The sequence below is a fragment of the Maylandia zebra genome, linkage group LG23, assembly GCF_041146795.1.
Source record: "Maylandia zebra isolate NMK-2024a linkage group LG23, Mzebra_GT3a, whole genome shotgun sequence".
NCBI classification, from domain to species: Eukaryota; Metazoa; Chordata; class Actinopteri; order Cichliformes; family Cichlidae; genus Maylandia; species Maylandia zebra.
Window position 1 is genome coordinate 33,474,054 of NC_135188.1, and position 13,960 is coordinate 33,488,013.

The 13,960-nt window shown below is 42.2% G+C and overlaps 1 protein-coding gene across 1 annotated transcript in view; it reads right to left on the minus strand.

Moving 5' to 3' along the window:
• Window positions 1-2,849: 2,849 nt before the first annotated feature.
• LOC106675948 (ATP-binding cassette sub-family C member 4) overlaps window positions 2,850-13,960 on the minus strand; it is a 35,970-nt gene continuing 24,859 nt past the window's right edge. Inside the window, exons 19-31 of the mRNA XM_076879990.1 lie at window positions 13,709-13,855; window positions 11,748-11,827; window positions 10,549-10,699; window positions 10,328-10,447; window positions 9,817-9,927; window positions 7,989-8,089; window positions 7,692-7,883; window positions 7,455-7,610; window positions 7,100-7,189; window positions 6,844-7,016; window positions 6,613-6,718; window positions 5,915-6,049; window positions 2,850-5,824 (exon numbers count right to left, since the gene is read on the minus strand). Coding sequence (XP_076736105.1) covers window positions 5,807-5,824; window positions 5,915-6,049; window positions 6,613-6,718; window positions 6,844-7,016; window positions 7,100-7,189; window positions 7,455-7,610; window positions 7,692-7,883; window positions 7,989-8,089; window positions 9,817-9,927; window positions 10,328-10,447; window positions 10,549-10,699; window positions 11,748-11,827; window positions 13,709-13,855 — 1,580 coding nt within the window. The 3' untranslated portion in view covers window positions 2,850-5,806. The remainder of the gene's footprint in view (window positions 5,825-5,914; window positions 6,050-6,612; window positions 6,719-6,843; window positions 7,017-7,099; window positions 7,190-7,454; window positions 7,611-7,691; window positions 7,884-7,988; window positions 8,090-9,816; window positions 9,928-10,327; window positions 10,448-10,548; window positions 10,700-11,747; window positions 11,828-13,708; window positions 13,856-13,960) is intronic.

Consider the following 13,960-nt stretch of genomic DNA (forward strand, 5'->3'; position numbering starts at 1 on the left):
GTTCCCCGTTCTCAGCATCAACATAGTAAACCAGGCATGGGACTGGTTAAGCAATAATTCAATTAGCTCAGGATAAAAATGGATTCAGAAGGCTGCGCTTGTGAGTTTGAGGTACAGCGTGTTCTTTTGTTTTTAGTTTTTTATTATAATTGAGTAATAATTTAAAAGAATCCTTGAACACAAATTTGCTCTTGCTATCAAGTCTAACAAGGACATCTAAGAAATTTTGGAGAAGTACCTTTAACAGTGTAACATCTGCAACATTGTTTCAACTTTTATTTTAGAACAATTTTTCACTGTGACTATATATCAACAAAACGCAGACACCTGATGGTTATTCACCATCAAAACATTTGCTGGGCAGTTTCTCATAATGTCATCATCTGTTTTATAAGGTGTTGATTTAATGTACATTGATTTCGACATTTCCAGGCTCAAGTGTTTCTGCTGTCACTATCTTAGCTGCAAAACACAAAAAATGGATGGGTCTGACTGTGCATACTGGGCCTACAGAGAGGAGGTTCAGGATCTGAAGAGATTGTGTGACAACAACAACCTACATCTGAACACAACCAAGACCAAGGAGATGGTAATCGACTTCAGGAGAACAAAGTGATCTGAGTACTCCACCCTCTACATTGATGGAAAGGAGGTAGAAAGAGTAGAAAGCTTTAAGTTCCTCAGGGTCCACATCTTGGCCAACCTTACCTGGTCCACAAACATTTCCCACCAGGTAGAAAAAGAACAACCAAGGATGTACTTTCTTAGGAAGCCCAAATACCCTAAAGACTGCTAATTAACTTCTACCGCTCCGCTTATCTTATAGTGACTAACGAGTTGACAGAAAACACATTGGGTAATGAGAGTGCAGTTTCATACTCCAGATAGTACGACTAGCAGACTTCATTATTTTCATTGAATTTAACCCTAAATAAATGAAAGGAAAAAAACCAAACAAAAAAAATCAGCAGGTAGACATTTACAGATGTCAAGACAGTAAGCTGTTTTCCTATTTTCTATAGGACAGTATGTCTGTGAAGGTTCTCAGTCATCCAGGTCATCGTAGTCCAAGGAGCTTGCAAAGAAAAGCGTCTGGACTTCTTTAAGTTGCTTGAAGACGTTTCACCTCTCATCCGAGAAGCTTCTTCAGTTCTAAGGTCAAATGGTGGTGAGTCCCAGATTTAAACCCAGTGGGAGTATCCCCCCAAAGAGGGACAAAAGGACCCCCTGATGATCCTCTAATCACCTGAGCCAAGGTGTGAAAATGGGTGTGGGTCCCAATCAACCAGGGTTTCGGGTGAGCTCATTATGAAGCCTGGCCCCACCTTATCATGCGATTTCCTGAGGTCAGATGGCCCAGGATGTGAGTGGGCGTTTGAGTTCCCTCCCGAGACGCCTTAACGCCCACTCACATCGTGGGGGAGCACCTGCTTCAAGTTTGAGACAAGTTACTACCTTAAGTGGAGAGGTTTAAGCATCTCTTGTTCACGAGTGATGGGAGAGTGGAGTGCGAGACTGACAGACGGACTGAGGTGGAAGCTGTACTGATCTGTTGTGGTAAAAAGGGAGCTGGTCAGGTCCTGCCCTCACCTATGGTGAAAGGTGTGGGTAGTGACTGAAAAAAATGATGCTGCGGATACAAGCAGTGGAAATTAGTTTCCTTTGAAGAGTGGCTAGACTTTCTCTCAGAGGGAGTTTGAGTAGAGCTGCTGCTCCTCCACATCAACAGGAGCCAGTTGACATGGTTTCAGGCATCTGATGCCTCATGGTAGCCTCTTGGCAAACCACAACAAAATATGAATGGCACCACAGAGTCAAACATGGTGCCACATGAACTGAAGACCCAAAAAAAACCCCAAAACAGATTTGTCCTTCCTTTGGAGAGCTGCAGATTTGGGGGTTCAGTCTATATAGCGGAATAATTTTTGTGTTGACTGACTGATCAACAATTTGGACTTCACCTTTTCATACCTCGTATTTGTTACTATTCCCTTTTTTTATTCACGTTTAGTAACATTTTCATTTTTTTGTCACATTTAATGCACTCTTGGAAAGCAAAAACACAAAGTCACCCAGCCCCACCCCCAGCCTTCAGTAGTTTTCCAATTCTGCTATCTTTCCTCAACAACTGCAAGCTGAAAGGTAAGCATTCCTGAATCACAGCTTCCACAGCACAGGGGGCTCTTGGCACACAAGCATCTCGCTAATGAAAATATGTATTTACAAAGACAGCAGCAGCTGTGCATGCCAGCTCAAGTAGACAGTGTAGCAGTGCCAAGCTAAATGCAAACTGCAGTGCAAAACGAGTTCGTTTGTGTTGCTCTCAGTTCAAGCCCTTTACAGTTAAGAGTCATAGTGATTTACAGCAGTGGTCAGGAATTTACAGAATACCGAGGTCAATGTTATCTTCCAACAGCTGTGGTTCCAAGATTTTTAATCTTATGACCCTTTAGTACTGTCTACCAAATGTCTACTGAAAACCATTTGTCATTCTGTGCATGTGACCTTTAATTAATGATTTTCAGATTATTTTAATAGATATTTTGTTATGCCCAGAAAAGTGTTGACTTTAATTCAAAAGCCAAAGACAGTCTATGTTCTACACCTCACATTTTTTTAACAGTAACAAAAAAAATAAAATAAAATGGGTCAGTTGAATTTTGTGAAAAAAATGGTTGACACAATGACTTCAGCAAACTTTTGTCATTCAAACCTAACATTAGGTTCACAGTTTACAAAAGAACTGGTTAAGAAAAACATACCCAAAAACAAACTGATAGAAGCAATATAAAACCACCCCATAAATTTCAATTTTCAAAACACTATACAGGAGTATTTGGAGCCACACATTTCCAGACAGCAGTCTTTTAATATTTAAGGTAAGGAATCAATGAGACACAAGTCTCACACTGTTAAAGTAATTTACAAAGAGTGTAAAACAAGGCAAGCAAAGCAAAAGAATAATATCCACCATCACATTGTTCATAACCAAATTGCACAACGTTCATTATAGCTATGGATGCATGGGCATCCAACCAATGAACAGCAATAAATCTAATCACATCAAATCTAGGCTTAAAGATAAGATAATGTCCAAAACAAAGTCAGGGTTCAAAAACATTTTTTAAAGAAAAAAATAACCATCAGGTTTGGGAAACTGCAGGTATGTGCCAAGTAGGGATGGGTATCGTTTAGGTTTTATCTGATACCGGTGCCAAATCGGTACTTTTGAAACGGTGCCGGTGCTTAAACGGTGCTCGAACCGGTGCTTAAAGAATGGAGAACACAAACTTTGTCCAAAAACCTCTCATGTTCAGCTGGGGTTTTTTGTAAAAAGATAACAATGTGTGCCTTTTCTGCAGCTATGGGGCATATATGGCATCACTCTTGGCTGGAAGCAGTGCTTAAACAATGGAAAAAACACAAACTTTGTCCAAAAACCTCTCATGTTTAACTGTTTCCCACTTTTTCTTTGGTCATTTTAGCCTTTTTGGCCAGGGTGAAGCGAGTATCTGCCATCAAACAAGAAGACAGCCGCATGTAGCTATGATGATGTTTGCTAGTTCACCTTACATGCATTAATGTAATAACGTGGTTAGCCTACTCAACGTAAATTACACACGAACAACATGAAGCTACTCATGCAGAGAAGAACGGCTGCTGCTGCATCATCATCCTCATCATTTCTGCTACACTGGCAGGGCTAGGGGCCAGGACTCTATTCTTCGGGTTTTTGGGGGATGTTGCTCCGGGTCCGATAACTGGCAACCCACCCGACGTGCACGGTGTGAGGTCTCGCAGCAAGCTATCAAATACGGCGCATTTCTCGGCTTTTAAAAAAAACGCTATGCGTCGCCAGCTGTTTCATCGGATTCTTGGTGTTACCTCCTTTGACAGTATCACAGTATCAGCTTAAAGCACTTGTTGCAGGCTGCTGAGTTTGCATCTTTTGCTGTGAAGTACAGGCAGACTTTTGACCGCTTCGCCTTGGACATTTTTAATCTGTAGCTCTGCTCTAACTGAACGTACGTACCTGGCCCCGCCTACTATCCTCGGAAACGTAAAATGATTGGCTAGAAGTGTATCACAGCTCAGGAAAAAAAGCACCGAAATAAAGCACCGAAATGTGCGCTGCTTTTCAGTCTGGTTACTACCGTTTATGTCAGAACCGGTGCCATCATGGCACCGGACACCGGTACCCATCCCTAGTGCCAAGGTAACCAAACACTGTGTATGGATATGTTACATCTGTTTTTCTCACTGAATAATGGATAGGAGTTTTCATGTATGACTTATTTGGGTTCATTTCATGTATAATTGTTAACAGGAATGTATTTTATTCCAATGATAATGTAGCTAGTTACTTTAGGAAAGCTCAGCACACTATAGAACGGAAGCTCTCTCTATTAGGAATACATCTAACAGAACAACGGAGTCCAGTTAAACTGAACTTGTGTGGTTTAAAACTGCTTTGTACCTTCTCTATACTAACTGAAGACTCCAAAGCTGAAAAAGAAACACTGAAATTGCAAAAATCATCAATGTTCCTGGCAAACAAATTGGCAACCACTGATCATTTTCACACATCATTTGTTCATGGATTTGGTTTATTATGAAACAACACCTACTCAGGCAGGTGGCTCAGGAGTTAGAGCATGTCATCACTAGACAGGCGGTTCAATCCTTGAAAAAGTGCTTGTATGAATGTGTGTGTGAATGGTGTTTAAAGTACTTTGAGTAATCAAGTAAAAAAGCACTATATGAGAACCAGTCCATTTACCCATCTCCAGTCTTTATGCTACACAAACTACCATCTAGCTTCAGCTCCTTAGTTAATGAAGAGTCACAAGAGGTTTGCTGTTAGAATTATGAACAGCATTAATGGAGGAAAATTCACTGGTTACTTCAAAGGAGAGAATTCGTGTTAGAGCCAGTAGCTAGATATAAATTTAGGCATTTACTTCCAGAATTTACATAGACTGTTGTAAGTATACCTAAACTCTTTCACCACAGCAGGGCCATTGTGGCTACTACATTATTACTGCTGCTAAATGGAAACCTGACACCAAGATAGTGAACCTTGAACTATAGAGTAGCAGAAGACAACACTGTCAACTAAGCACAATAAAGAGTCAGTTGGAGTAGAGCCCCACCATCATCCCATCCTATAGTCAAGACTACTAAAAAGACATAAGCTCTGGATGATCCACCACACAGTCTGCTCCAGCCCCAGTTTTCAGCCCTGGACTCCTGGACATTTAAGATTCAGCTTTATCTGGTTTGCATAGGCAGCAACCTGCCCAGTCAACCTTTCTGACCTGCTCCCTGTTCCCTCAATATCCCAACCCCTTTAAATTCTGCAATAAATATTAATCTTTCTATATAACTCTAGCTTCCTATCTGTTTGTGTTGTCAGCTAATCCTCTTAGCTATGGGTCATCGGATAGGAGAGTGGTTATTAAAATATGTAACCAATAAGCACTGCAAGGCAACCAAGTGTAGCACAATTGTAGAGCTCAGCATTTCAAAAAAAGGGGTAAATATAACCCCTGGAAGGTTCGTGGTATAAATGATCCTTATCATTTGTAATGATCATTGTTGTGTTTTTTCATTTAGGTGTAAGCCATGGATCAGAGACGGCAGTGATTTCTTTTAGTAGTTAGACATTTATTTAAAATTACCAAGGGCGTCCAATTTAAACCCACGGTGGTTCTACTGTTCTAGGATCCAAGTGTACAAGTTAGCAAAGTGGTAGAAGGCTTCCAGTTCTTAGGCACAACAGTCACGCTTCACTGGCCACAGACTTTCAGGACCTCTGTGCTGCCTGGAGGGGAAAAACGTTATTTTAATTCGAATTAACTTAAAAACAGAGTCCAAAGTTCTCTCTCCACCCTATCCACTTTTTTCAGCTCACCTGTCTAGCTGACTCCAGTAGAGATGCTGACTCAGCCTGGCCCATCTGTTGCACCATCCTGTAGAGAGCACCTTCTTTGTTTTGCAGCAGGGTAAAGGGGTGGTCGAATTCCTGGATGGTCCCACTCTCCAGAACCTTAAAAATAGACAAATGTCCTCTTCACCAATAACGGTAAACTTACAGTCCTTTAAAAGCTAGCATGTGAAAAATATATAAAGACTGACACGCTACACAGCAATAATAATGAACTCAAATTAGTTTGAAAATGGTGCTACATCTCAAAAACTACTTTGGAAAATATATCTATAAATTGGGACGATCCTGATTGTAATCTTTACCAATATCAGTTATTTCATGGGCCCAGAACTTTAAATCCATTCACTGTGACTGATTCGTCTGTTATCCAGACATGTAACAGTCCTCTGCAGTCCTTTTTTAAACTGACAACCTGCTAAGGATGAGCCAAACAGGAACCTGGCCAGTGCATGATCGCTTTCACGATCATTAGGCATGGGTACTGATTGACAAAATGCATTTCCCACCCCTATGAAAACTGATTAACACACTGTCAGACTGAAAATGGACAGCTAAAGTTAAAATTTAAAGATCCTCAAGGTGTTCCTGAGAGATAATATGATTATAAAACATGGTTGATTGAAATTAAATTAAACTGCACTGAGACAGAAGAGATGACTCACAAGTATGCGGTCACTGTCTATAATGGTGTTGAGGCGATGCGCGATAGTGATCACTGTGCATTCTTTGAACTTGTCTCGTATGGTTTTCTGGATCAGCTCGTCTGTCCTGTAATCACAGCAACAACCAAAACACAGTAGAAACATATGGGAGAGGTGTGCTGAGAAAACTAGTGGATGTGTAATGACATTTCTGTGTATGCTTTATATGTGCTGGCAATGTGTTTGGAGGACCTCGGGTCCACGTTAGCTGTGGCTTCATCGATGATGAGGATGCGGTTCTTCCTCAGGACTGCTCTGGCCAGGCACAGCAGCTGCCTCTGGCCCATGCTGAAGTTGGAGCCTGACTCAGCCAGGACAGTCTCCAGCTTCCCAGGCAGCTCCTCCACCACAGACTTCATCTGTACCTGCAGTGAACATGGAGAGGAGAAACCTGTAGCTGGTCTGTGGGCAGTAACGACAAATCTGGGTGTGCTAATTAAATACTAGCCTCTTCCAGAGCTTTCCATAGGTCTTCATCAGTGTGCTGGTTGAAAGGGTCCAAGTTCTTCCTCACACTGTCAGTAAAGAGAACTGGGTCCTGGGGAGCAGAGGGGAGAGAAGTCAGGGAGAAAAATCAGTAGACTCTGCTACGTCATTAATTCTATGTACCGGATATGGATTTGGAAACGACACGCAGTATCGTATGACTTTGATAATCTGTGTTTTGAGTTTAATTTACTGAAAATAAATGATATAGCAGTTTCAATTAATAGAAGAATAACAGAAATGGATAGCATTATTGTAACAGTGAGATTGTAACTACGTATTTCTTCAGGCAGTTGAAGTGTCATCTGATGTTGTACCTGAGGAATGATGGACATCTTCTGGCGCAGGTCATGTAGGCCAATCTCAGAGGTCACAATACCGTCGATGTAGATCTTTCCCTGGGGCTCTGCCAGGCGAAACAGAGCCGAGACCAGAGAGCTTTTCCCCGCTCCTGTTCTACCCACAATACCAACCTGACCCACAGGACACAAAACATCAACAGCTGATCATCACTCAGACCCCAACCAGCTGTTCTCCACAAACCGATGTGTCACCTTCTCTTTGGGTTGAAACGTGGCGTTGATGTCTTTGAGGACCGGTGGTCCATCCTTGCTATAAAAGAAGTTCACTCGATCAAAGGTTATCATTCCTTGGCTCGGCCAATCAGGGGGAGGACGCTTCTGAGTTTCTAAGGGTGCTTCACTCTTTAGCTCAGTGTACTCCACCACCCTCTCCACTGATGTCATCTGAAAAAATCACGAGCTACCTTCAGCAGGTCATAACAGCATGTCATGTGAATATCTGATAACAGAAGAAAAAAGCCTTAAATTTAAATGTCACTCTGTTTTTACCATGTTCTCCACCTCGGCACTTTGTCTCACTGTCCACTGGAAGTTTCCCATCAGTGTCACAGCATAGGTAAGAACCAGGCCTACCTCTCCAGCCACCAGCCCTAATAAATTTAAGGAGGAAAAAAAACAGACCACGTGAGTTTGTTCTTCTAAACCTATTTAACAAAGTGTTGAATTGGCCAGTGTGCTGCCAGTTTAGCTTTTGTAGCTTTAGCTTGGACTCTGGTATTGCAGTCAGTAACACATTGCCATCTTTACATAATTTTTAGTCAAATCGTTTTGTAACTGCAAAAGTACAAGATCATTGTGCAAAGAAAGTGACACTAGTAAGAGACATGAAAGCAAAAGACATATATTCACTGAGATGGTTCTACCTTCATAATATTGGGAGTGATCCTGAATGTTACTTGAGCTTTATAGCAAGACGAGTAAAGAAAAACCCTTTTACCCAGTGGATCATTTTTCTCTGTTTTATTTAAACCACAAAAGAGAAACTAAAACTGCATGCAGATAACAGATCTCAAATTACATGCATCATTTGCAAGGTCTCCAATCATCAGGAGTCTAAGGAGCTTGGAAAGAAAAGCGTCTGGACTTCTTTAAATTTCCTTGAAGATGTTTCACCTCTCATCCAAGAAGCTTCTTCAGTTCTAAGAGTAATTGGTGGAGAGTCCCAGATTTTAAGCCCTATCTGAGTGTTCCCCCAAGAGGGACATGGACCCCCTATTGATCCTCTACCTAATCACACGAGCCAAGGTGTGAAAACGGGTGTGGGTCACAATCAACCAAGGTTTTGTGTGAACCCACTGTTAAGCCTAGCCCGACCCTAATCAGGAGCTTTAATTAACTAATTAATTAAAAAAAAAAAAAAAAAGCAAAGCCAGTAACGTAACACCGTAAATAAGACAGGACTGAGACCTTGGTAAAAATCATGCGATGCCACACAATTGCTCTGAATCAAGATAGGAACAGAATTAATCAGTATTTGAGATTATTGAAGGAGAGTTAAATGAATGGACTGTTGCAGATGATTTTTGCAGATGATGTGGTTCTGTTGGCTTCATCGGGTGGGGGCCTCCAGCTCGCACTGGAACGGTTCGCAGCCGAGTGTGAAGCAGTGGGAATGAGGATCAGCACCTCCAAATCTGAGGCCATGGTTCTCAGCCGGAAAAGGGTGGAGTGTCCACTCCGGGTCGGGGATGAGTTCCTGCCCCAAGTGGAGGAGTTCAAGTATCTCGGGGTCTTGTTCGCGAGTGATGGGAGAAGGGAGCCGGAGATCGACAGACGGATTGGGGCTGCAGCTGCAGTAATGCAGACGCTGCACCGGTCCGTCGTGGTGAAGAGGGAGCTGAGTGTAAAAGCGAAGCTCTCAATTTACCGGTCGATCTACGTCCCTACCCTCACCTATGGCCACGAGCTGTGGGTAGTGACCGAAAGAACGAGATCGCGGATACAAGCAGCAGAAATGAGCTTCCTCCGAAGGGTGGCTGGCCTCTCCCTCAGAGTAGAGCAGCTGCTGCTCCACATCGAAAGGAGCCAGCTGAGGTGGTTCGGGCATCTGACAAGGATGCCCCCTGGGCGCCTCCTGGGTGAGGTGTTCCAGGCATGTCCCACCGGGAGGAGGCCCCGGGGCAGACCCAGGACACACTGGAGAGATTATATCTCTCGGCTGGCCTGGGAACGCCTTGGTATTCCCCCGGATAAGCTGGAGGAGGTGGCTGGGGAGAGGGAGGTCTGGGCCTCTTTGCTTAGGCTGCTGCCCCCGCGACCCGGCCCCGGACAAAGCGGATGAAGATGGATGGATGGATGGACGTTGTTAATTCTTTACCATCTCTGAGTAATATCAAGCCAAATGCTGTGAGGGTAATAAATATGGAGCAAATGCTGTCGAGGCGTAGTGCAAACCAGCGGGAGGTCATCAGGAACAAAAACCAGGCCTCTGAAACAAAAGAGCAGAAAAAAACCTGAGACTGAGTTACTGAGATTTGAACTTGAGTCAACAATACTCCATCAGCATTTTACAGCTCAGGGGTACAAAACTGCAAAGGCAGACTTATTTTTTGTATCTGGATTACTACAGGGCAAGTAATAGACTTGGTTTGTCGTTCAATTTCTTATTTGTCTTCTTTTTGCTTCGTTAAGCAGATACATCATACATTGAAACCCTGACTGCAGTGGCCTGGGTTCAAGTCTTCACCATTTTGCTGCATGTCTTTCAAAAATGCACCATAGTAAAGTTGTCTCACAGAATTTTTGGACTTAACACTGAAAATTAATCAGTCACTTTACAAATTCCAGTCAGCCTGGAAAGTGTAAATGTTTATTCTCAAAGAGTAAACCTGAGTGAAGGTCCTGATGGGCATCAAAGTCTTTCTTTAACTTCTCTTCTGATCTGGAAGCTCTGATTGTAGAAAGACCATTAAGGGAAGAGGACAGGTGTGAGAGAACTGGACTCCGAGCTGTAGAAAGGGCAAAATGAAAAGACAAGAACTACTTTTGCTGGCCCTTTCAGATAATTTTTTCCCCCAAAACAAATTATATAAATAATAAATCAACATACTTGTTGACTCAAGGCGTTTGATATCACGTGAGGTACGAAGGTACAAGCTCCTCAAATACAGAAAGATTAACAGGAGAGGCACAACAGGGATGAGGATGAGAGGAATAACTGAGGCTGCCACCGCGATAACGCCAACATTCTGTAAAAATAACTTAAAAAAAACATCATATAATGAAAAATAATGAAAACACTGAAAGATCTTGTTAAGTCAAAATAAAGAAAACATGGACCAAGGTAATGAGTGCTACACCTTCTAATCATTTAAGTAATAGTGGCAACTGTCAGTTCATGAAATTTCTTCCCTCCTAGATATTCCACATTCAGCTTTAAGTGGAGCCATTTAGCAACCACAGCATGAAGTTGCAGAGTTACAGAGTGGGGTCACTCTGCTGAGGCACATAGCGCGTTTAAAAAACTACCAGTGCTCAAAAAGCATACAAAAACTCTATGCTGGAAGTCCCAAAAACGTGATTATGTTCATCTGGACGTAGTGTTTTCAGTGGGAGAAACCTCCGGCAGAACCAGGCTCAGGGAGGGGCGGGGCCATCTCCCGTGACCGGTTGGGGTGGGAGAAGGAAAACAGGATAAAAGACATGCTGTGGAAGAGAGCCAGAGATACCTCCCCAACCTTATAAACAGCACATTTGTACAATGACTGAAACCAGCCCAATGAATGAACAATGGGCTGTGGGGTCAGTTCCTTGATTGTTAATATGCAAATTGCCATGACCATTGATCAACAATTACTGATCAAAGCCCATTGATCAAGGGCATGGGTAAAATTCACAGAGAGTTGGGGTATGGCTGCAATCACAGCATTGTAAGTTGGTGAAAGATGTACCCTCCTCGATTCAGAGATGGTCTTTCCCTTTTCACGTAAATGGCCTCCTTGACTCCACGCTCAAACCAGCGTTCCTCCCTATCCAGGATGTGTAATCCTCATAAACTTGGGGAAACCTGCAGTCAGTCCAGACTGAAGAAGTCACTTGGATGAGTGATGAAACGTTTCTCCCACAAAATGCTATGTCAAGATGAACAGAATCAATTTTTTGGGATTTCCTTACATGGATGATTGAGCATGTATGCTTGAAGGTTCATAGCATGGGTTTCTGTGGACAAGCAGCTCCTGTAAATGTAACATGGTGTAGGTGGCACAGTATTTTTGTCTACATATGTATATAATTTATGGTAGTCTTTACTTGATAGAAGTCCACAAAGGTGATAGGTAGCACGGAGTCCATTTGGCTGACATCTTTGGAAAACCTGTTGAGTATTCTTCCTACAATGCAGACACAGTTTTAATTAACAGGACTATGTTGTTAAAGGGCAGAATGTCAACTTGAAAATATTCTGTGTTATAAGTGGATGTGAGGCCTGCAGTTCAGACTTTAGGAGTTTCTGGCTAATGTGTGTGATTGCTTATTGAAAATGGTTTAAAAATGAAATTAAAAATGAAATTAAACCAAATCTGTGAGCAGAATGTGAGAAAATAACAGCTTTAAAGTTATGTCCTAGATGTTTATGCAATCTATACAGAGATCTCAACTAAAGTAAGCAGGCTAACATGTTAATACCAGCCTTAAAAGCTTTCAGTGTCTCCGGTGTTATTGGATAGTTAGCAAGATTTAATTCTGCGGTTTGTCTTTTAAACATTGGGGATTGATACCTACGAATTTTCCAGTGAAACACTGCCCCAATTGGTGACAGTTTTGATTTATTTTTGAATTAGAGTTGTAGAGGCTAAGCCTACGCTTGAAGCCACTGAGGTGGTCGTTAACGGGGGTGACGCGATGTCACTGGTATGCATGAATTAAGTTCACAGTCCAATAAATCCAGCAGTATGTATCTTGTCCTTTTTGGTCTTTATTCTGTATCGCCTTAGCATAACAGCGCAACGATCACAAACTGTTTGCCTTCTCAATGACACACCTGACGCCGATTACGTGCGTCTACCTTAAATACCTTTACATTACATAATCAAAACAGAAAAAGGTGACCTCTAGTGACCACATAAGGTATTAACCCAAGAATGGCTCCTACACCCCGGCCCCTAATTGAAATGGCTATCAGACATGGCAATTCTAATCACAAAGAAAATAAGGAGCCACTAATACAGTCTACTTTAGACCTATACATTCACATAAATAAACATAAGTAACACACTTTTAGATTACAGTCTCATGTAACAAGCAAAGTTTAGTTACAGGTCTTTCCAGAATATTAGTCTTTGTTTTTAAACGTGCAGATCGCACAAGTCCTTTTTTGTCACGAATGGCTTCCAGAACTCTTCCAAGTGGCCAGGAACCACGCGGTGCAGAAGAATCCATTATAATGACTATATCTCCAGGTTTTAGATTCTTCTTCTTTTGGTTCCATTTTTGTCTCTCCTGTAACAAAGGCAGGTATTCGCGTATCCATCGTTTCCAAAAAAGATCTGAGATGTACTGAGCCTGTTTCCATCTTCTCTTCAGATACATATCCTGAGGGTCAAATAGTCCGGGTGGTAAAGATGGTTTTCCTTTCATCAGGAGGATGTGATTTGGTGTAAGTGGCTCTAGGTCTTTTGGATCATCAGAAAGCTTTGTGATGGGTCTGTCATTTAAAATTGCTTCAATTTCACATAGAACCGTATTTAATCCATCGTCGTCCAACTGTTGTTGCTGAAGAACGGATCTCAGAATTCTTCTGATCATACGAATTATCCGTTCCCAAGTTCCACCATGATGTGATGCTCCAGGCGGATTAAAACTCCTGGCTCCTACAAGAGTCTTACATTTTACACCTTTAAACAATGGACCATGGTTCAGGGGGTTGGGAAGCTCATCTTGTAACCGGAAGGTTGCCGGTTCGATCCGAAGCTCTGTTTGTCTTGGTCGTTGTGTCCTTGGGTAAGACACTTCACCTGGTGATGGCCAGAGGGGCTGATGGCGCGATATGGCAGCCTCGCTTCTGTCAGTCTGCCCCAGGGCAGCTGTGGCTACAACTGTAGCTTGCCTCCACCAGTGTGTGAATGTGAGAGTGAATGAATAGTAGAATTGTAAGCGCTCGGAGGCTCTAGAAAAGCGCTATATAAATGCAATCCATTATTAACAAACACTAGGCAGATAAATATGTGACTGTTTCCTCTTAAAAATAAAAATAAATCCTGTGTAGGCCTCACCTATGGGGTTGACATCAAAGAAGCTAACAGGAGTGTGGAGCACAGCACTAAACATGCTGTTGTGAAGAGTCTGAGCTGATCTCACCAGCCCATGAAATATCACCAAACTCCTGGCAAAACCAAAGACCACAGCTGCTGCTGTCAAACCTAAAAGTAAACACAGCAGGACTATATTAAAAAAATAGTTTGGTATTTGATTTACAGCAGGATATTCTACCAAGTAATATAACATAATGGACACTAAACACATGG